General features: G+C 34.9%; 4 protein-coding genes across 4 annotated transcripts; 3 read left to right on the plus strand and 1 right to left on the minus strand.

Moving 5' to 3' along the window:
• The first annotated feature begins 471 nt into the window (after nt 1-471).
• Nucleotides 472-1,071, plus strand: LOC109804940 (AT-hook motif nuclear-localized protein 17). The gene has a single exon (XM_020366867.1). The coding sequence runs from the start codon at nt 472-474 to the stop codon at nt 1,069-1,071; it is 600 nt and encodes a 199-aa protein (XP_020222456.1).
• An 11,472-nt stretch (nt 1,072-12,543) lies between these two features.
• LOC109793607 (serine/threonine-protein phosphatase 7 long form homolog) lies at nt 12,544-14,429 on the plus strand. The gene is made up of 2 exons (XM_083068284.1): nt 12,544-13,413; nt 13,503-14,429. The coding sequence occupies exons 1-2, from the start codon at nt 13,171-13,173 to the stop codon at nt 14,292-14,294; spliced, it is 1,035 nt and encodes a 344-aa protein (XP_082924410.1). The 5' UTR covers nt 12,544-13,170; the 3' UTR covers nt 14,295-14,429.
• Nucleotides 14,430-15,313: 884 nt separating this feature from the next.
• LOC145954956 (uncharacterized) lies at nt 15,314-17,310 on the minus strand. Its single transcript, XM_083069650.1, has 3 exons — nt 17,001-17,310; nt 15,522-16,949; nt 15,314-15,447 (listed from the first exon to the last, which is right to left on the minus strand). Exons 1-3 carry the CDS (start codon nt 17,308-17,310, stop codon nt 15,314-15,316), a joined length of 1,872 nt encoding a protein of 623 aa, XP_082925776.1.
• A 1,314-nt stretch (nt 17,311-18,624) lies between these two features.
• On the plus strand, nt 18,625-19,272 carry LOC109805343 (AT-hook motif nuclear-localized protein 17). Its single transcript, XM_020367388.3, has one exon. The coding sequence runs from the start codon at nt 18,625-18,627 to the stop codon at nt 19,270-19,272; it is 648 nt and encodes a 215-aa protein (XP_020222977.1).
• The last annotated feature ends 5,045 nt before the right edge of the window (nt 19,273-24,317 follow it).

Genomic DNA, 24,317 nt, shown 5'->3' on the forward strand with positions numbered 1-24,317 from the left:
CCTAATTAAATAGACCATTAAAAGTACAACATTAAAAATAATATATTATTAACATATTAACTTCATTATGACAAGTGTATTTATAAAGTAATTCTCTCTTTAGATAAATTTAGTCATAAATTTTTAATAAATGATTTAAAATTCTTTGACTAAACCCTATCTTAAATTATATTCCCTATTTAACAAAAAAAAAAAAAAATACTCCAAAATTTATTGCTTTGTATACGAGAGAATCCCCGGTTTGAAATCTTACAGTGCCACCCACTGTTTCCATACTTGATAAACCTTCCTCATATGAAGCCTATCAATGCCTATCAACTAAACTTCACACTATAAAAAGATAGAACTTCACACCATCACAATCAAACCATATATGTTCACCTCTTAAAAACATTTCTTTGTCACCCTTTTCATTCCATACCCCTTTTATAACTTCTCTTTCTCTCATTCCAAGTGCACTTGTTTGTTGCAATGAACACCAATCCCATGATGTTCTCCTCCGACACTGATTCCACCGTGTCCTTCCAGTGTCAGCCACCACCATCCGCAAACCATTCCACCACCGCATCCTCATCCAACAGGAATCCACGTGGCAGGCCCTTGGGCTCCAAAAACAAGCCCAAGCCCAACACCATGAGCATAACCGAGCCCAGTGCCAAGATTGCCCTAATCCACGTGCCCCAGGGCCACAACGTGGTTGAGTCCATCATGGACTTTGCTAATCGTGAACATGTCAGCGTGACAATTCTCAGTGGAAGCGGCACCATTGCTAGTGTCACCCTCCACCACCCGTCACGTGACTCAACCGCGTTCACGCTGCATGGGCCTTTTGCCTTGGTCTCTTTCACTGGAACATATGTTTACAATGACCATTATACCCTTAACACTGGAGCCACCCCTCCCCCTCGCATGGCCTTCGGAATCAGCCTCTGCACCGCTCATGGCCAAGTCTTTCAGGGTGTTGTCGGTGGCAAAGTCATTGCTGGCAAGTCCCTTAGCCTCACTGTGTCCACCTACAAGAATCTCGAGATTTACAAGTGTCATCATGAGGTGAAGCAGGACAACAACTAAAATGATAATGATAATAATGACGACAACAATACTAGAAATCTTGGTGGGGGTGGCAGTCTGTCGAGCTACTAGTTCAACATTGTCGCTCGTTGGAGAAGGATGTTATTCAAATAACTTAATGCAACGAAGAACCCTCTCAACTTGTTATGTTTTAACTTTTGTTTTGTTTTTGTTTTAAATCAGTTAGGTCTTTCTTGAAGTTGCCAATTGTTACAATGTGGTATCAGTGGGGTGGAATAAGGGGAGGGTTCAGTTAAATGCTTTATTTGATGGTGTTATGTGTTTAGGGTTTAGGTTTAGGTGTTATTTGCTGAGTTATGTGTGTTGGCTTATCTATATTAAATGGATATCTTTCATTAATCAATTCCTTTTCTTTCTTTCTTTCGTAATTAATTTAATTTTCTTTCATGTGTTTTCTGTCTTTTAGAGAATTGAGTTAAAACGTGAGAGAATGATTGTTTTTAGAATTACTGGATTGGACTTGTATGGGTTTGACGGTGGAAATTGTAGTTTGTGGACTTGTGTGTGTGTCAATGGTGGAAATCGAAGGTTTTGTTTGTATTTGCTGTTATGTGGAGTTGCTAATAATATTGGTGTGAATCAGTGGTTGTTATGGAATAGTACTTTTACGTAGATATATACTTTAGTTGTTTTCTGCATTGTAATTTAGTGTGTTAATTAAATTTGATAAAAAAAAAACGTGGAACTTGTTTTAAAAAAATCTACAGAATATTCAAATAAATTTTGTCACATGATAATATGATTTGAAATTGCAATTCAAAACATGAAGTTGAAATGAGTTATTTATTTATTTAGTATTTCATTCTAGTGTATTTTAGGATTTTTTTTTTGTGTTAATTTTAAAATTCACCTTAATTCTGGCTTGTCAATTTCTTTGAAATTCTTCAAATTTTTCATTTCAATTCCATTTGAGTTCAACCTATTCCTAATTTAGCTTTTCTTGAATTGTCTTTAAAAATTCTTTAGTGTTATTTGTTGGTGTTAACCTTTCAGGTGAAGGAAATCAAAAAAATACTAGTGGAAAATTAGAATATTATGTCACCCATTTTACGTCGAAAATACAAACACCCGACGTAATAAAAACATGGTGGCATGTTTCCTGATTTTTATGAATTTTTTACGTCGGACCTTTAAGGATCCGACGTAAATTTTAACATCTACGTCGGCTATACATTGTGTCCGAAGTAGATGTTAAAATTTATGTCGGACCCAATTAGGGCCGACGTAAATAACCCACAGCCTGCTTAAAAGAAGGTGTGCGCGCATGGCTAGATTTGAAAAATTTCTTTCTCCCGCGCGTTGTGCACCTTCTTCTGCACCTCATCCTCCGAAGCCTCCTCAAATCGTGGCTGTCCTCCTCATCTGCACCTTCTTCTATTTTTCTTCTTCGGAGGGTTGCATTGGTTTCTTCTTCGCGTGTTGATGGAAATGGCTTAACCATACGTCCAACTGTTTTTCTATGAGGTAGCATCTTCTATCAAGTTTGTGTTTTTTAGGATGTTTTTTTCGTAATAATGTTTGTGTTGCATTTCGAGTTTTTGAAGCTGGAGAAGGAAGTGACGAAGTCCGGATTTGGAGAACCTGTTCCTGGGTTTATCAAGCAGAACGGGCCGTTCTGCTTGCACTCATTTTTTTTTTTTTTTAAATTATGACTTTTTTACGTCGGACCTTGGCATGTCCGACGTAAATTCACGTCAATTTTCGCGCCCCGACGTAAATTTTCGTCTCCCGCTTCTACGTCGGAAGTTTTTCTAACGTAAAAACCCCTAAAATAGCCGACGTAAAATGTGTATTGTGTACTAGTGAAATCTTACCATAAGATAACATCTTGGAATGTTGATGAAAGTCTAAGAAGGCTTACTCCTTGGTTGAAGCTTGACTTTGAGGAGTCTTGATAGTTAAACACACCAAGAAAGGAGACGTTAAGAATTGCTTTATTATTTTATTTTGTTTTTTTTTAATTTTTCTTGTAAAAAAGCCCTTCATTGTGGAAGTGATCTTGAGGGGTTCTATGAGCCTACTCAAGACTTCCACCTTTGTTTGTAATAGTTAGTAATTTTCGTTAGACTATGAAAGTGTGTTGAGAGACTTACAAGTGTCTATCCAAACTTTTACGCTAGGATCACTACTAGAAAAATTAAAATTAGAGAGGGAACAAATCCGTCACTAAATTTGATAAAATCCGTCACAAATCAATTAGTGACGGAATTTGTGACAGAAATGATTCCGTCACAAAATTTGGCGTCACAAAATATTTAGTGACGGATTATTTATTCCGTCACAATTAGTGACGGAATTAAGGCATCACAAACAATATAATTTCCGTCACTAATTTCTAATAATAAATGTTTAGAAATTAATAAAAATCCGTCGCAATTTGTGAGGGATTAAATCCGTCACAAACTGTGATGACTTTAATTAAGTAGAATCCGTCACAATTTGCGAGGGATTAAATCCCTCGCAATTTGCGAGGGATTTTATCCGTCACTAACTAGGATAAATCCCTCACTAACTGTTGATGACTAAATTTGAGGAAACCATTGTTTTTAAGAGTCTGGTAATCGATTACCTATACATGTAATCGATTACCAGACAATGAAAATCATATGTTCGAAATTTACTTATTAAAAGGTTCTCTGGTAATCGATTACCCATTTCTTGTAATCGATTACCAGAAGATGAAAATTCCAAATTTGAATTTAAACTTTACAACTTGAAATATATTTTTTTTCATTCGAATATAGTGCAGAATAAAGTTTTTAGTAATACATAATACAAAATTATAATAAACTAATTTTTAAATTTATGTACATTATCACATTAAAAAAACTGTATGCTAATCTAAGATAGAGTTTTTTACTCAATGAGACAAGGAAGTTAACACTCAGTTGTTCATTTTGGAAGATTTGTTTTTCCTCCATGCTAACATTCCCCACAGCTACTCCCATGCAGAGCACCTTCTTAAGCTGGAATAGCCTTACTCTCATTAACCTTTGACTCGAGAGTTTCTTGGTGAGTCACAAGTGTTGGGAACTTCCCTGCAAAGTGGTGCAAAATATCAAAATAAGGTTCAGCTAAAGCAATATTGAAATCAGAAACCCAAAATATAACAATTCTAAAAAGCAGGGAATCAAATTAAAAGCAAGGGATAGTAGAGCCAATTCAAAAGGATAACCAAAGCCACTTAAAAAAATTATGTAGTTAGTGTTTAAAAACATCCAAGTAAATACAATATAGCGCAATGTGACCAGAAATTAACAAGAACACAGCAATGTATTATGTGAACTGATCAGAACAAGCAAATCACCAAGTACACTCTAGAACATCCAAGAGGATCAAAATCGTAAACCCAAAACAATAAAACGTGCCTGCCTTGTTGAGACCAGGTCCCAAGAGACGAGGAATTTGCTTGATCCTGCCACCATCTTGTTAAATAGCTGCTAGCAGTGCTATAACATTCTAAATTCTTGCATAAATAATCATTTGAAATGACAATAGTACTTGAAAGCAAACCAGAGAATAACTTGGAGTTCAAATTAGAGTTAATAGGTGAGCTTCCAACACAACAAAAGTACCAATCCAATTGCTAGATGTTAAAAACACTGAAGATCTCAAAACACTGAAGATCTTTTCCATCTCACACAACCACTAATATGCCACATCAAGATCTGAATCCCCCTTGAACTGAAGAAGCTAACATCTCCTGAACTCTGCCTGAGAGACCACCGGTCTAGCTGCCTCAACCGCAGCTCTACCCACCTCCATCTGAGCAAAGTAAGCACTTTACTATTGCATCACTATGGCCATCATCTCCATAGTTCTAGCGATCTGATCAAACTGAGGTCTCATCATACTAAAAGAATTCAAACATTCTTTTACTAACACTTTACCACTACAACTCACCAAAATTAACACATATAAAAAATATGACACAACAGAAACATAGAAGGATCACTCCCCACAGAGCATCCTAACAGACTCGACCGGCTCTGATACCATAAAAGTGTAACGACCCGCCATGGTCTCTACACTTAGTGGAATCGCACTACTACTAGTGAATTAAGGAAAATATTAAATTGGATAACTCATACATACAGGTATAGATAAGAATAAAAATAACCAAATTCTTTAAATACAAAATAAAATGCCATATATGTACAGTCATCCCAAAAATAATATTCCCTAGTGCCGGTCAAACAGACAAAAATCGCTACCCAAAATGGTAACCCTAACACGAGGATCAAACTCTCCGTCTCGCAGCGGTCACCTCGACTCCAAGCTAGCCCTGACCTGCTCCCATACCAAGTATGATCATCGCAGTTCCACCACATGGAAACAGAAGGGTAAGCTAGAATTCACAAATGAATCATAATAATCTATACTACACAATCGTATTCATAGAGTCACACCATACACTCTATCCAATACTACTCATGCATAAAATACAATCCACCAATCATGAAGTCAAACACCACACTTTATCATATTAATAATCATGCAATAAATGCATCTCATGACAGATATCAATGCATATCAATCATCTAATGCGTCGTCACGCATACACCTAGGAGATCTCCACAACAATAGAGCTGTATAAGTGACATTCCATCCTACCGAAACCACCCCAACCGTTTTCACGCCCAATGCGCCCGCTCGGTCACAGCTAAACAGGATATATAATCCTCCCTCGGGTTTACTCGGATGATGTCACTTACACAATTGGAAGTCCAGATCTACCGTCAGGTATAGCACAGCTGGGTACGGGCTTACCACGACCTTGGCATGCATTAACCAAGTCAATTGTGGAGTTCGCCCACCGACTATCCGCAAGGATCCACGCACCTTCCCGAGTACTTGGTTAAGGGAATAACCCTCGACCTCATACCCCGCTCCAACACTAGCTAAGGACTTAAAGGAGACTCACCCAACCCATTGGCCTATCTGAGCACCACTCTCCCAAATCCAGTGGCCTCCCAGAGCACCACTCTCATATATCAGTGGCCTATCCAAGCACCACTCTCAAGAGACTCTATGTGAGCTCTTCCAGTTCGAAAATATTTTTCCTCTCCTCAAGTCCTAGGCTAGACTCATGTCATAGGCATCACATGCAATCATGCATCATACATCATAATGGTCTGCCTACCATCATGATCAACAATCATACACATGTCATAAGACATCACATGCAATAATGCATAATACATCATAATGGTCTGCCTACCATTATGATCAACAGTCATACTCATATGAACATATACGCATGTCATATCATATTCAAACATTCATACGTATCATCACAAAGCATACATATGAATCACACCTCACCATACATCATATATCATACATACATGATCTAAATCTTCAACTTTAAACATGCATAAGCATCAATTCATTCATAAACTTATTCACGCTCGGCGTAGCCCGAGCTCGCCCAGCCTAATCCCAGCCTGAGAGTCCCAAGACTCATCCACGCCTAGCGCATTCAACCTGCGCCCGACCTAAATTCCAGTAACAGAGTTCACAAACTCTCATCCACACCAACAAATCCAGCCACATGCAAACACAAAATACAATGCATAGGCTCCATACAACTTAAATAAACCTAGAATCAACATGTACCCATCTAATGCATCAAATTCACCAGAAACCCCATTTTTTTCTAAGACTTTGAACAATTAGCGAATTCTCCGATCCAGCATGGATCCTCAACTTTCATGCATCAATTGAGTTTTTAAACTCACATGCAACTTAAATAACAAACATTCTAGCTTCCCTTACCTGAAGGTTGGCTAAGAATGGCCAACAACTGTGACGAAAAAGAATTCCTTTCCAAAACTCAACCCGAAACTTCAATCCTCCCAAAGCAAGCTTTCTAATCTGAATTTCAAGAAAAGTCAGAAGGAGTTAGTGATCTAGAGGAGAAAAGGAGTCAAACAGAGAAATTTGGGAGAGAAAGGAGCTCACTGACCCAGAGACCTTCTCTCTAAAACTTCTCTCTAAAAACTCCAAAACTCCTAAAGGCCCCCAACCCCCTATTTATAGACTTTCGGATTGGCCTAGAACGGCCCGTATCGACATTCCGAACTCCCAAATCACGCACAAAATTCCCGCCGAGAACGGCCCGTTCTGAAATCAGAACGGCCCGTTCCGGGACTCATCCAGAACGGCCCGTTCTCAACTACAATATGTAGTTCAATTCAGTAGCTTGGAACGGCCCGTTCCAGTTTGGGAACGGCCCGTTCTGGGCTACTGAATCAGCCCTTTTTTTTTTTTTTAACAATGTTACAAGGAGACTTTGTGTTCCTCCTCCAATTCTAGTGAGAGTGAGAAAAACATGGGGTAAAATCCAATATTGAATCTAGATGATCAAAAGGTTTCTTAGAAGTCAACCTAGTGATGATCATCTATTACAAAGTGAGAACATCTTCCATAAAAGATGTAAAATTTTAGATATAACATGTTCTCTCATTGTAGGTTGACTTATAAGATTTAGTATGTGAAATGTTAATGAGAGAACATGTTTTCTCACATCCTAAACCCTATAAATGTTATGGTCTTAATGAGGATTGGGACATGGTAGTAGATCAACAAGTACAAATTAAGTTTTCCATAAGAAACTATAATTAATGATGCTTTATGTGATATAGTGCTAATGAAAGCTTGTCATATCTTGTTAGGTAAACCATGACAAGTTGACAAAAAGTCAATACGAAATGGTCTTATTAATGACATCTCTTTCACCAATAAGGATAAGAACTTTTTTACTTCATCCTTTATCACCTCACAAATGGTGGATGATCAAGTACAAAATGAAAAAAAAAAAGGATGAAGAGGAAAAAAGAAAGAAAAAAAATGAAAAAAAAAACCTAAGGAGTAGAAAAGGGAAGAAGAAGGAAAGGGTGGAAAATGTCTTTTTCCCAAAAGATTATTCAAAAAGAGAGTATTTTTGCAACAAATGGTAAAATAAACAGAACCTTTCTTCTTTAACAACCTCCAAACCTTCTACTGTGAAAGGGACACTTAATTGCATATTGTCACAAAACTAGAACATGAAAACTCTAAAGGGATACAATAAATTTTAAAGGACTTGGTGATGTATTTCCTAAAGAGAGTCCTAAGGGATTGTCTTTTCTTAGGGGAATAGAACATCAAATTGACCTTATTCTTAGAGTTAACGTACCTAATAGGCCAACTTATAGGAAAAATTCCTAAGAGGTAAAAGAAATTGGGTCTTAAGTTCAAAATTTGTTAGATAAAGGTTAAATTCAAAGGGCATTAGCCCTTATGCGATTCTTGTGTTATTGGTACCCAAGAAAGACAAAAAATAAAGAATATGTTTTGATTATGGAGCCATTAATGATATCACTATTAAATATAAGCACATAATCCCTAAGCCTAATGACATGCTAGATGAATTGCATGGTTCTACTATATTTTTCAAAATTGATTTTAAAAGCGAATATCATCAAATAAGGATCAAAGAAGGAAATGAATTTAAAATTGCTTTTAAGACCTAGTTTGGACTGTATGAGTGGTTCGTAATGCCTTTGGGCTTACTAATGTGCCAAGTACATTTATAAGGTTAATGAATTATGTCTTTAGAGATTGCATAAAAAAATTGTTATAGTTTATTTTGATGATATTTTAGTTTCTAGTAAGAGCCTAAGTGATCTTATAGGACACTTAACGAAACTCTTGTTAGTTCTTAAGAATGATAGTATATTTGCTAATGTAGACAACTATACATTTTGTGTCGATAACGTAGTTTTCATAGGATTTTTAGTTAGTGTAAAAAGGTCCATGTGGATTCAAAAAAATGAAATCAAAAGTCATCCAAGAATATGACCCAATCCTAAAATTGTTAGAGACATTAAGAGCTTTCATGGGTTGACAAGTTTCTATAAGAAATTTGTACAAGACTTCTCCACACTTGCTTCACCACTCAATGAGTTGGTGAAGAAGGATGTTCCATTTATATGGGGTGAGAAACAAGAAAAAGCTTTCCAAACACTTAAGGACAAGCTCACCCCATGCACTTGTTTTAGTTTTACTTTTTTTTTTCCAGAAGAATTTGAACTGGAATGTGATGCATATGAGATAGGTGTGGGAATTGTATTATTGCGAGGAGGTCACCCAATTGATTACTTTAGTGAGAAACTACATGATACCCCCCTCAACTACCCCACATATAAAAAAATTAACTTTGTGTTTTAGTAAAAGCCCTTCAAACTTAGGAATATTATCTTGTATCCAAGCTTATATTATAAATATTATTTAAAAAATTTATTATATTATTTTATTTCAAAAAATAGGATGTTACAATATTTTTCATGAAATGACTTTCCAAAACTTCTATTCAAGAGAAAACTAAGGTTTCTTGGGATAAACTTTTCTATACATTATAGGAGAAAAAAATAAAATAAAAAAGAAATAAACCTTTTTGTAAACTAAAATTAGTTTATTTATAAGCTAATTTATAAAAGTTTTGTTCTATTATTTTTTGAAAAAAAAAATATTTTTAATTTATGCATAAGTTAATTTTAACTTATGAATAAATTTATTTCAATTATTTTTTTTTTATATTTTTCTTATAAAACTTTTTCTTTTGAAGACTTAGTAAATAGATCCTAATTAAAGTTGTATTAACACCTTTTCATTTAGCATCCTAATTGTTTAAAGCACACATTTAGTCAAATGTTAAACATTTTTTGATTAAATGGTTTTAAGTTTATTTAAATATTAAAATTATGTTGATATAAATTTAAGAATTAAATATGTTTTAACTTTTGAACTTTTGTTAATTTTTGTTTTTAACCGTTGAACAAATTTTATTTAGTTTTAGTCCTTGAAAATTTTTTCATGAACAAAAATTTTTGATGTTAGACACCAAATTAAATGCTAATTATTAGGAGAAAAAATTCAAAGAACAAAAGTGAAATATAGCAAAATTTTAGTAACTAAAATTAGTTAAAAGTTTGTTTAGGGATTAAAAATAAAATTTGACAAAGGTAAAAAACTAAAAATATATTTAATCCTAAATTTAATTTTAACCCATTCAATGTAATTCAAACTTTCATTTAAATCACAAACAAAAATTTGCCAAAGTTGTGACTACTCGATCGTATCACACATTAGGAGTTATAGTAAGTAAAACTTGTCTTGCTCCTTTATTTTGAGTTGGTTGCTCTTTATTGGACACCATTGCAGGTAAAGATCATCAAGATAATGGTGCTATTGGTGAAGCCTAAACTTATATTCATTAATACGAGTTTTGATAGGATGCGATATTGAGACATTAGATTATAGTTCTTTCTTTATGATGTTGGGGTTGATTTTAATGTTTTTAGAAAACAATATTTTGGTACATCAATTTTACCCTTCTTACTTATCATAATATTTTTATGAAGAGTGAAGACATACTTTATATTGAAGCTTATACACCAGTACTAATACAATTGATAAATGACAATTGAGAGAGATAATATTAATAATTCAAATTCTCTTCTTATTATTTAACAACAAGAAACATATTATCACAATCTTTAATATGAACAAAAACTGAAAAAATAAAATCAATGTTTTGTAAAAATGGTAAAATGTCGTTTTAAAAAAATCATAATTTCATTTTAAACTATATCTTGTAATATAGATAGGAAGGAGTAAATTATTTATTAGAAAATTTACTTACAAAATTTAGTTATTAATTTCATATTTAAATGAGATGAGAAAAACTTAAAACTTTATTCAAAAACATTTATATACCGGATTCCATTATTGTATCACATTATTTTCTATAATTCAAAATAAAGTTTAATCAACACAATTTTGATTACTTCATAGTTTTAAAAACTAGCTCAAATTGGCCAGTTGGATTGGCTGAATCGAGAATCGATGATTTAGTCGATCTGAGCTTTGAGTTGAATCGATTATATATTGGATCTGTCAAATTGAGGTGAATTAGTTAATTTTTTGGTTCGACCATGAATCAATGAGTTAAACTAGTTCAACCACAAAAAATATTTTTTTATCACTTTTAAAATGAAATTCAAAGAAAAGCACAACATGGGAACCAAACACTACTTATGAAAGAGCAAAGAGTCTTATCAAATATAATAATGACTACTTGTTCAAATGTATTTGTTTGTAAAATATGCAACTTAAATAATTTTTATAATATATTATTAGTTTTAAATTATATATTTAATAATATAATATCTATACAGATATTACATATATTATTTTGTGATATCAATTTTTTTTTGTGTTGCTTTTGTGATATCAATTGCATGTATATTATATATATACATATTATTTTTATTTTTAATTTGTATTAATATATAGTTTAACAAGCAATTTTTTTAATGTATTTCTTTATACAAAATAAAAATAAGGATAATTTTAAATAAGATAGAAATTAAAATTTATAAGTATAAAATATATTTAATATGTATATTTTTTTTAAATTAATAAAAATCGAGTTATGCAGTTCAATTAATGACTTTCCAATTTAATCTTTGAACTATGATCTAGTATTCAAACCAATTTGATGAGCGATTTGATTTTTAAAACTATGTAAGATATTTTTCTAACGTACATTTCATTATCGAATAAAATCAGTTAATGTAATTAATAACAAGTGTTTCATTAAACGAATTTTTTACACAAATATTATTTTTTTTTAAAAATTACTGAATTAACCACTGTGCAGCTTTATTTACAGGGATAGAACCATTTACTGTTTAAGCTCAGAATTCGGTTCCCGGGAACCGAATTCTGAGCACCAAAATGTATTTTTTTTGTTTTTTCAACTCCGGGGAACCGAATTCTGAGTTGCTTTTATATTATTTTTTTTCGTGTTTGCAGGGGAGACGTGGGCTGACGTTGGAAGCGGAATGGCCCGTTCCGAAATCAGAACGGGTCGTTCTGCTTAAAGAAACAGAGTGGAATTTGTTAAAGTGAAACGGGGTCAAGAACGGGCCGTTCCAACGTTAAGAATTAAGGTTGAATTAGATGTTGGAAGCGGCCCGTTGTAAACAAATTTTTTGGTTGTTTTTTTTTACGTGGAACGGGTCGTTCCTCTTTTAGAACAGCCCGTTCCAAAATAGAAATTTACACATTTTTTTACTCCTGGAACGGCCCGTTCCAGGAGCTGTTTTAACAAAGGGTTTGTGATTTGGAACGGGCCGTTCTGGTTTTGGAACGGCCTGTTCTGGGTAAATAGTAAAAGTTGCGTTTTTCTATAAATAGTCCCCCTCCCCTTCATTTTTTGATGCGATTTCAGCTGAATTTGTCTCATTTACTCCTTTCCTGTACTGCTTCTGATTCACCTTGATAGTAAGAAATTTTTTTTTTCTTCAATTTTTATTAACTATATCAAAAATGTTGTTGTGGAAGCAAAATGAGCATAGGTCTGCTTTCATTGGTAGAACTGTAAGTTTAGCACTTTCGTTATTTACTTTAAATTTCAATTAACTTGTAACAAATTAGTACTAATTTTGGTAATTATTATTGCAGGAGACTGAGAATATTATTTGTTCTTACTATCATTCAATGCCAGAACTTCACCCTCTAATTGTTCCTATACTAGAGGAAGTGGGTTTTTCTGGGGTTGCAAAGCTCAGACATTTAAAAGTGGATCACGCATTAATCACAACTTTGGTTGAAAGATGGAGACCTGAGACTCATACATTCCATTTTCCAACTGGAGAGTGCACCATAACACTGGAGGATGTTGCACTTCAACTTGGCTTAAGAGTTGATGGTTTACCAGTCATTGGCCCAACATTATATGACTGGGAGGAAATGTGCTCCACCTATCTCGGAATCATGCCAGTTAAAGGTGAGTCACTAATTGGCTCTATGATTAAGTTAAAGTGGTTAAGAGATAATATGTTAGAATTACCAGAGGAGCCATCTCAAGAACAACTTGATGCACATTGTAGATCATATATATTAGGTTTAATAGGAGGTGTTTTGATGCCTGACAAAACAGGCAATAAGGTACATCTTATGTATTTATCTTTATTAATAAATCTTAGAAGAACAAGATGATATAGTTGGGGGTCGGCTTGTTTAGCTATGTTATATAGGGAAATGTGTAGAGCTACAAATGTTAGTAGCAAAACAATGGGTGGTTGTGCATCTCTGTTACAATCTTGGGCATGGCATCGCATGCCATATATTGCGCCTATTTCCAGGTTACCAGCATCATTCCCTCTAGTCTGTAAATGGAGCGGGGGCAGAGTTTTAAACTTTCAAAATGTACCTCATAATGATGTTGTTGGATATAGATCAAGGTTTGATCACATTCAGAATGATCAGGTAACTCTTTAAAATCAAAGTTTTATTTATTTTTTTTTTCTTTTGTTTAGCATAATATGTTAACTAAAGAAGTTTAATTTTTTTTGTAGTTTTTATGGGCGCCATATGGAGTATTGCAAACAGCAATACCGATGCAAGCATATAGAGATGCTCTGCTATGGACATCATGCACCTCCATTATTTGTTTTGCAATTGTTGAATGGCACCAATCTGATAGAGTGAAATTGCAATTTCGTCTCTTCCAGGATGTCCCTTCTCCACCGAATAATTTGGATAACCTGCACAACATTGACATGAGGGGAAGACAAGATGAAAATTGGGTTACAAGACATGCTCAGTGGATCGACATATGGAACAATAGACGTGAGCACACATTGATGGGTCATCCAATGCAAGGCCCACTGTTTCACACACGAGAATACATGGAATGGTACATGGCCAATTCCATCTATTTTTTATCTGTGCCACGACTACTACAAGATCCAAGGACCCATCAACAACGAAGGACTTCCACAACATTTGAGACTGGTCGAACTTCCATGCGATCGCATGAAGAGACTGGTCAACATGTATCAAATCCTCAGTATGTCACTCCTGAACAAAACATAATTGACAGACGACATTCATTTGCAACAACTTCAGAGGATTTTTTTACAAATTTATTTGGAGTAGATTTTAGAACTCCATCTTCAGCACAATCATACATGCAATCTCTTTACCGTCCACAATTCGGTAATGAACCTGGAAGTTCTTCAGCACCATTTCAACATCCGGTGGTTGATGATGAAGCAAATCCTTCTGAGCAACAACCTCCACGGCGTAATCCAGGCCGTAATAGACGTCGCCCTCGTTGTGGAACTGGACACCATTACGGAGATTGAAAAATGTATATAAATCACTCTATGTTAATGTTATTGTTTTTTTATTCTAATGTACTATGTGTCTTTATCAATGTAATATGAATTTTAATATTATGCATTTTTACATGCGATCTAGACTAAGAAGGTTATAAACTATTATAATTATAAGTATTGTAGCGAACATAATATACGATTTCAACACAATATACGATTTCAACACAATATACGATTTTAACACAAACACAACATACTATCCGATACTAACACAAAGTAATTAACTTTAATATTACATAACTAAATAAATTTATTACAACTGATTACAACAATAATGATCATTGGTGGCGGGAACTACATCCATGACTAATATTCGGACATGTCTTCCTAGTGTGACCAGGAGTGTGACAATAAGAACAATTTTTTACATGAGTATGTTGTTCTCTAATATCCATCTCTGTTCTAATCCTGGTGGACTTTGGTCGACCCTTCGAAGTTCTCTTCAGTTCTGGATTTGGCCACAAAGTTGGACCAGTGTAAGTAGGCCAATAATCTTCATGTCGAAGCTCTCCAAACTGTCCTTCGTATACCTTTGCAACTTGTTGTAAGGTATATATGGGAGATATGTACCTTTCATAGTCATTATGTGCATGTAAGCATGAAGCAAGCACATGTGAGCAAGGGATATGAACTTTTTGGAACTTGCCACAATCACACCACAATTTATCAAGCCTTACCGCAAATCTCCCAGCTGGTCGAACTTCTCTCGAATGTTGCGTTTCTTCCACTAGAAATCTACTGCTTGATCTGTCAAAGCTGATAACTCTATGAGTATTTGCCTTAGACTGTGCATCTTGAATAGTTTTATTTGCAATTTCCGAGTAGACATGTCCTGCATTAATCATTGCGCCCACTTTCGTACCTCTTTGAACGAAAAACTTGTTGCAACGAGTGTATGTGGCCATTACCATGGAACAAATTGGCAAATTTCGTGTTTTCTTCAATACGGAATTAATTGACTCAGCTAGGTTTGTTGTCATGTGTCCCTAACGTCGTCCATTGTCCCATGCTAGTGTCCATTTTTCCCTAGGAATGTTGTCTAACCATTGAGCTGCTTCAACATTAGTATCTCTTACTATGTTGTAATAGTAAAAGAATCTAGGTTCAGTCATCCCGTAGGCTGCAAAATAATAAAATTATTAAATAATTAAAAGTAATAATCAAATGCTTTAAAAAAAGTAATGATAAACTTACCCATATTGACGACATCCTTCTTTAGTGCTGCATTTTTGAACCGTCGCATGAAATTTTGTGCAATATGTCGAATACAATAGACATGAACAGAATTGTTTTTCGTCCAGCCACTTCCATTTCTTAAGTATGCACTTCGAATAGCTTCATGACGATCAGAAATAAGGCACAATCCATCTTGTGGTGTTACATACCGCCTCAAGTTCTTCAGGAAAAAAAACCATGCATCGCTAGTTTCACCTTCAACAACAGCAAATGCAATAGGAATTATGTTGTTGCGACCATCTTGCGCAACTGCGACCAATAGTGTACCTTTATATCTCCCATATAAAAATGTACCATCCACTTGTACAATTGGTTTGCAGAAGGCAAAACCATCAATGCATGGTTTAAAGGTCCAAAATAACCTTTTGAAGATAACACTCCCCTCGTCCAATAATTCACCTTGGTAAGCCGGTTGCGTATTTAATTTCCAAATAAAACCTGGAACATACATTTGCATTGCTTGCAACATACCTGGTAATTTGTTGTACGACTCCTCCCAGTTTCCAAAGATATTCTCAATGGCATGTTGCTTGGCCAACCATCCCTTTCTGTAACTAATTGTATAACCCATGGTGGACTTGATGTGGGCTATGATGGTTGAAATTGATGCCGATGGATCAACCTCAATAATTTCACCAATGCTTTGAGCAATCATTTGTGATCCCAATTTATTATGATCTTGGGAGATAAGTGGGGAAACACATGTGTGGGGGCCCTCAAGGATCATGATTTCCCAATGTTGTTCCCTGGTTCGCAATATACCACGACATCTCCAGGCATAGTCGTGGTGAACGCATTCCATAACAAGCCTACTACTGCTTGAGTTTTTAACCTTGTAAGTGCAATGGTTGACAATGTGAAATCTATTTATGGCATCCTGCATTTGTTCTTTTGTTTGGAAGCATTGGCCAACAAATAGTGTTCCAGGTGGATACACAACCATATCACGCTCCAACAAATGGCTATACTCACTGTCTTGTTGGATTTCATTGGGAAACTCTAAAAAGTGTGGAGGTGGGTTGTATATGGCTACTGGTTGTGGTTGTAGTGGTGGATTATTTGGAATTGGGAGGGTTTCTTCATCATCATGTTCATGTGCAGAGAGAATTTCGTCTTCGTCCTCGCTAAAAGGATCAAAGACATTTTCTGTTGGGAGACCAACAACAACATCATCTTCAATGTTGGTTTCAACATTGGGTTGAGAAGCAGAAGGTCTAGCTTGCTCAAATGGCTGAGAAGGTATTTGATTAAGGTCCATGATTGGACCACTTAAAAGCTGTGTGTATGACTCAATGTTGTAGTTGGAGGGGATATCATAAGAAGGGCCAGATGGGTTAGTGTACTGGTAACTTTGATAAACTTCGTAAGGTGAACGTGAAGGTGAAACTTGTGGTGCATGTTATTCAACTGTAGTAAATGTAGCATATAATTCAATACCTGATTGAAGTTGATTAGAATCGTGAACATTGAAAACTGCCTCAACGTCTTCATCATCCGTCAACTCAACACAGGTATAGTTACTAACCCCTGGGCCAAGTCTAATAGGGTACCGAAAATGTATGCTAGCCACCCTCTCAGAATCTTGTCGATGTAGCTTTCTGTGGATGACTCTTTGAAGCCTTTCTAGAGTAATTCCTCTGTTGATACGAACTAATTTTGCAGATGGAGAAGAGAAGGTGATTCCTTCATTCGGACATTGGTTAATGGAACCATCAGAATGAACAATAACGTAGATTGAAGAAGCCATTTTATGAAAGGTTTAAAGGAAATTAACGTGATTCTAAGAAACTGATTCAAAAGGGGTACACGGAAGGAATAAAGGAGATAAGCTAATCTGAAATCGTGTGAAAAAAATGAAGGGGAGAGGGTCTATTTATAGAAAAACGCAAGTTTTTACTGTTTACCTAGAACGGGCCGTTCCAAAACCAGAACGGGCCGTTCCAAATCAAAAAAACTTTGTAAAAACAGCTCCTGGAACGGGCCGTTCCGAAGCCGTTCCAGGAGTAAAAAAAATGTGTAAATTTCTATTTTGGAACGGGCAGTTCTAAAACAAAAAAGGCCCGTTCCACGTTAAAAAAATTACCACAACAATTTGTTTAAAACGGGCCGCTTCCAACATCTATTTCAACGTTAATTCTTAACGTCGGAACGGCCCGTTCTTGGCCCGTTTCACGTTAACAAATTCCACTCTGTTTCTTTAAGCAGAACGGCCCGTTCTGATTTCGGAACGGGCCGTTCTGCTTCCAACGTCAGCCCACATCTACCCTGCAAACACGAAAAAAAAAAATATAAAAGCAACTCAGAATTCGGTTCCCCGGGAACCGAATTCTGAGTTGAAAAAACAAAAAAAAATACATATTGATGCTCAGAATTCGGTTCCCCGGGAACCGAATTCTGAGCTTAAACAGTGAATGGTTCTATCCCTGTAAATAAAGCTGCACAGTGATTAATTAAATAATTTTTTTTTAAAAAAATAATATTTCTGTAAAAAATTCTCATTAAACTCTATTTCTCATGACACATTTTTTTATACCAAATTCTATTTTATTATAAATAAAATTCACATATTAACACAGGTCCGATCGAGTTTTTCTTTTCAATTAATGACTTTAAAAATCTTTGACTTAATTAAATAGACCATTAAAAGTATTATATAACTAACATATTAACTTCATTATGACATGTATATTTATAAAGTAATTCTCACATTAGATAAATTTAGTCATAAATGATTTAAAAAACTTTGACTAAACCCTAACTTAAGTTATATTCCCAATTTAACAAAAACAAATCTCCAAAATCTATCGTTTCGAGTATGACAGAGTCCCTGGTTTGAAATCTCACAGTGCCATGCACCCACTGTTTCCATACTTGGCAAACCTTTCTCATATGACACTTGTCAATGCCTATGAACTAAACTTCACACTATAAAGACACAACTTCACACCATCACAATCACAACCATCTTCACTTCTTAAAACATTTCTTTCTCATAACCCTTTTCATTTCATACCCTTTTTATAACTTTTCTTTCTCTCATTCCAAACACTTGTTTGTTGCAATGAACACCAATCCCATGATGTTCTCCTCCGACACCAATTCCACCGTGTCCTTCCAGTGTCAGCCACCACCATCCGCAAACCACTCCACGATCGCAACCTCATCCAACAGGAATCCACGTGGCAGGCCCATGGGCTCCAAAAACAAGCCCAAGCTCAACATCATGAGCATAACCGAGCCCACTGCCATGCTTAGCCTCATCCATGTGCCCCAGGGCCACGACGTGGTTGAGTCCATCATGGACTATGCTCGTCGTGAACATGCGAACGTGACAATTCTTGGTGGAAGTGGCACCATCGCCAGAGTCACCCTCCACAACACGTCGGGTGGCTCAACCGCGTTGACGCTCCATGGACCCTTCACCTTGGTCTCTTTCACTGGAACATATGTTTACAATGACCGTTATACCCTTAACACTGGAGCCACCCCTCCCCCTCACATGGCCTTCGGAATCAGCCTCTGCACCGCTCGTGGCCAGCTCTTTCAGGGTGCTGTTGGCGGCAAAGTCATCGCCGGCGAGGCTGTTAGCCTCACCGTGTCCACCTTCAGGAATCTGGAGATTTACAAGTGTCATCCTGAGGTGAAGGACAAGGACAAGGACAATGGTGCTAGTAATCTTTGTGGGGTTGTCAATTTGTTGAGCTTCTAGTTTTGACAATGTCGCTCGTTGGTGAAGGATGTTACTCAAATAACTTGATGCAACGAAGAACCCTCTCAACTTGTCATGTTTTAACTTTTCTGTTGTGTTTGTTTTATTTCAGTTCTAGGTCTTTCTTGAAGTTGCCAATTACAGTGTGGTATTAGTGGGGTGGAATAAGGGGAGGGTTCACTTAAATGCTTTATTTGAGGGTGTTATGTGTTTAGGGTTTAGGTTTAGGGGTTGTTTGTTGTGTTATGAGTTGACTTATCTATATTAAATGAATATGATCTTCCATTAATCAATGCGCTTTTTTTTTTCTTTACTCGTAATTAATTTAAAAAATTTTCGTGTTTTTTTTTTCGTTTGAGAGAATTGTGTTCGAACGTGGAAGGATGATTTTTTCCAGAATCAATAGATTGGACTTATTTGGGGTTGATGGTGGAAATTGTAGTTTGTGGAGTTATGCGTGTGTTAATGGTGGAAATTAAAGGTTCTGTTTGTTTTCGCTGTTATGTGTTGTTGCTAATGATATGTTGGGGGTGAATCTGTCGTTGTTATGGAAGAGTAGTTTTATGTAGATATATACTTTAGTTGTTTTCTGTCTCGGAATTTAATGTGTTAAAAATTTTATAAAAAAAGAGATTTAGTGGAGCTTATTTTAAAAAATAAAAATCTACAAAATATTCATATACATTTTGTCACATGATTATATGATTTGAAATTGCAATTCAAAACATGAAATGAATTGAGTCTTTTCCTTGATTTAACGCTTCATTCTAGTGTTATTTTAGGATATTTTTTTTTGTGCTAACTTTAAAATTTATCTTAAATACACTTTGTCAATTTCTTTAAAATTCTTAGAGTTTTTCATTACAATTCCATTTCATTTCAACCTATTCCTAATTTAGCTCTTCTTGAATTGTTTTTAAAAATTCATGGGTCTTCTTTGTTGGTGCCAACATTTCAAGTGAAGGCCTCAGGGGACATGCTCCTTGGTTGAAGCTCGACTTTGAGGAGACCTTGAGAGTTAAACACCAAGAAAGGACAGGAACACTTGAAGACTTTTAGAATTGCTTTATTCTTTTAGTTAGAATTTCTTTAATTTTTCTTGTAAAAAAGTCATTCATCGTGGAAGTGATTTTGAGAGGTTCTATGTGCCTACTCAAGACTACCACCTTTGCTTGTAATTGTTAGTAATTTTTGTTAGACGCTTAGTGTGTTGGAAGACTCACAAGTGTCCATCCAAACTTTCACACTAGGATCATGACTAGTTGCATTTTACTTATTTAATTTCTTTTGTTTAAATTACTGTTTGAATGCAAAGAATATTAAGAAGTTCCAAAGGCTTTATTAACACTTTAGTGGTCCATAAAGCATTTAGATAGAACAACCTTACCTCAACCCTTGTATTGCCTGATGGGTAAGCACTTATACACAAGCTCACGTGATTCTAGTTTAACATCAAATATTTTAAAAAAATCATAGTTGAATTAAAATCATTTAAGCTTTGGAGAAAAAAGGACAGGTTAGAAAAAGAAAAACAAAGAATAAAAAAAGAAGCAATGGTTGTTAAGTTAGATGAAGAACTTAGCAAAATAAAAGAAAAAGAAAAAGTCTTAAAAGAAAAATATAACAAGAAACATGGTAATGGGTCTTTAAGTAGCTCATCTAAGAGTAAGAGCTATCAAAGTGATAGTCTCAACATGAGTGAATACTACCAAGAATAACTAAGCAAGCATAAGCCTAAAAAAGAAAAAAATATAAAGTAAGGGAATCTATGGTGGATCTCCCTTACTCTTGGGGGAAAGATGATGTAGAGACTTATTTGGATTAGAAAATAAAGGTAGAACAACTCTTCATCTGCCACCAAGTGAGTGAAGATATAGGAAGGTTCCCTTGGTTATCATTAGCTTTCAAAGGTATATCATGTATTGGTAGACCTCTCTAGAGACCAAAAGAAAACTCTAAAATGAATCTTCAATTCAATATTGGAATGAAACTTAGAGGGCCATGAGGAGGAGACATATCCCTTCTTATTATAGTAGGAAGCTCAAAGATAAGCTCCGAAGACTCCAATAAAGAAATATGAGTGTTGAATAGTAAAGACAAAAAATAGAGCCTTACATAATGAGTGTTGGGATTAGGGAAGAAGAAAGAATCACCATCACAAGGTTTTTAAGTGGCTTAAGCTTGGAAGTAAGGAATAAGTTAGAGCTTTTGTCCTATAGGGACCTTAATGATTTGGTCTAACTTTGCATCATCAAGGTAGAGCAATAATTTTTGAGGAAGACTTCTTACAAGAAGGATTCCTCTAAATCCATATCCTACCTTAGGAGCTAGGGATCACATGAGGGTGGAGGGGTATTCTTCCAAGAATCACCCTAAGATTGAACCATAAATAAAAGGCAAAAATATTTATCAAGCAAAAGAACTCCCAAACACTAGTTCTAGAACTAGTATCATCAAGTGCTTAAATGCTTGGGGAAAAGGCCAAATTCCCTTTCAATGCCCCACCATAAAAACTATGATCTTAAAGGGCATAAATATCTATAGAAGTTAAGAGGTGACTTTGTCTTCCTCCTCCACTTTCTAGTGAGACATCTGAGGGGAGAACATGGGATAGAATTCAATGGCGAAGGGGTTTATCCATGTGATGGTAACCTCTTGATGATCAAGAGGTTTCTTGGAATCCAACCTAGTGATGACCATCTATCACAAAGCGTGAACATCTTCCATAAAAGATTAAAATTTTTGATAAAACATGTTCTCTCATTGTAAATAGTGGATATTGTTACAATTGCTGAGGCATGAGATTGATAAACAAGTTTTCTCTCACTACTATTATACATCATAAACCTTTCATTGTCTTAATCAGAATTGGGACGTGGTAGTAGATCAACAAGCAAAAATTAAGTTTTCCATAGAAACTATGATGATGAAGTTTTATATGACATAGTCAATGAATGTTTATCATATCTTGTTAATTAGACCTTCAGAATTTGACAAAAGGTTAATGGACAATGGTCTTACTAATAGGATATTTTTAACCCACAAGGGTAAGAAATATTAATGGAAGGTTTTATTGTCCTTTTGTGAATTATTTCAATTTTTAAAGGCAAAAAACAAACATTATACAAGAGCATGTTCTGTGTGAGAGCATGTGTGAGTTGTTTCAATTTGCAAAGGCAGCTAATAGATCACAAATTAGTGATAATGACTAGGCATGCCTTATAGATAGAGTGAAGGCAGAGCTGATGATGGTGGACTTGAAAGAACAACTTGCATCCATGGCTCCTAGCACACTACCTCCTCCTTCTCTTGTTAGAATGAAGAGGAGTCATGTTGCCTTTAACACATTGAAGGAGGATGTAGCTAATGAGGCACCATTGAAAGTGCAATTATACTTTGAGGACACCTTGGACCAGTTGTTGGCCATACGTAAGGTGCACATGTTGGGGTCAACCATCCACCACCAGGCAATTCCAAATGATATGGTACATGTGTAGGTTTTTGACGTTAGAGATCATGATGCTAGAGTTCTTGAGCCCATTGCAGAGGTTTAGACAGTGGGACAAGCCTTGGGTACCTTTAATCTAGGGTTGAGTAGGCTAACTAGGGCCTATGTGTCTAAGGTAATCAATGTATCAATTTACTACATTCTAAATGATGTCCTTAATTAATTGTGTTTTACTAACTTAATTATTTGTATTTTATGATGTTTAAGTTGATTCTGGAAAGGGAAAAGTGGTTGCTACTACATGTGCAATACCTTTTAAGTTTTCTCTTATCCATTGATTGACTTTGACAACAATTGATCTTGGAAAGCATGATGTAGAGATAAACATGCCTCCTAAAGTCATTGGTATGGACGTGCCTATCCCTTTTTTTGTATATCAATGTGATGTCATGGACACTGTTTTTGGTCATGACCTCCTTTTAATATCTGTGATGTAGTTATGAAATAATTAAGTTGGTATCTTTTGTAATGATTTTTATTTTAATATATTCAATTACACATTTCTAACATTATGTTTGTTTTCAAAATTATAGGTCTCTTCATTGTGTCTTTGTGAAGATGAAAAATGATTTTTTTATTATGGTTTTATTAACTTGATTGTCATCCAATGTGTTGGGAACAAAGATAGTGAGGTGAAGCAGTATTTGATAGACCGGTTTAGAGTATGAGGAAAAAGGGTATACTTAGCACTTGATTTGAATAGGTAAGTACTTGTGTTATATTTTTTAAAACTTTTATAGTGATTTACAGGTTTCTAACACTATTTTAAAATGCAATTGACATTGATAACTCTTTGTTATAATTTTGAGACAATTTCTTATGGTTATCTTGTGTTCATTACATAAGAAAACTATTAAGTTGCTGGTTAGACACCTAATTAACTCATAAGTATCTACTTTCAATCTTTTATGATTTTTTTTAATAATTTCATGAAACAAATAATTATTTTATTCTTTAACTATTTTTAGTTTATTTTTTTTCATAGGTCTTTGGAAGCAAAGTTGATTTTGTTAGGACTTCCTTCAGTAATTAGGAAGAAACTTCAATATATTGTTCTAAGAGTAAGTCAATTGTCAACCTAATAATATTTATAGTCGAATTAAAATAGACTGTAACTATGATTTATTTGTTTTATATTCACTAAATTATAATGATCACATCAATCGAATAATTATGAGTACGACTATTATGTGATAAATCACTCCTCACCATTGTTACTCGTAACATTATGGACTCATGGAAAGAGGTATTACATTTTTAAATAAAATTAATTTCTTTAAATGATTATTTAATTATTTAATAATTAACTAATATTTAACTTATCTCTATTTTGAATTATTTTTAGGTATTCAAAAATCCAACTCCATCTGTCCATGAAGACTTGGTAAATATTCACAAAAGATGGGTATCTATTTTTTTTTTAGTCAATTTGAGGGTTTGTTTATGTTTTTGTACATTGTTTAAGTTTTATTTGTGTACATTGGCTAGATATTTATGTTTTAGTTTTATTATCTTTATAGATATTTGTGTACATTAT

The sequence above is a fragment of the Cajanus cajan genome, chromosome 2, assembly GCF_000230855.2.
Source record: "Cajanus cajan strain Asha chromosome 2, NIPB_CcT2T_4, whole genome shotgun sequence".
Taxonomy (NCBI): Eukaryota; Viridiplantae; Streptophyta; class Magnoliopsida; order Fabales; family Fabaceae; genus Cajanus; species Cajanus cajan.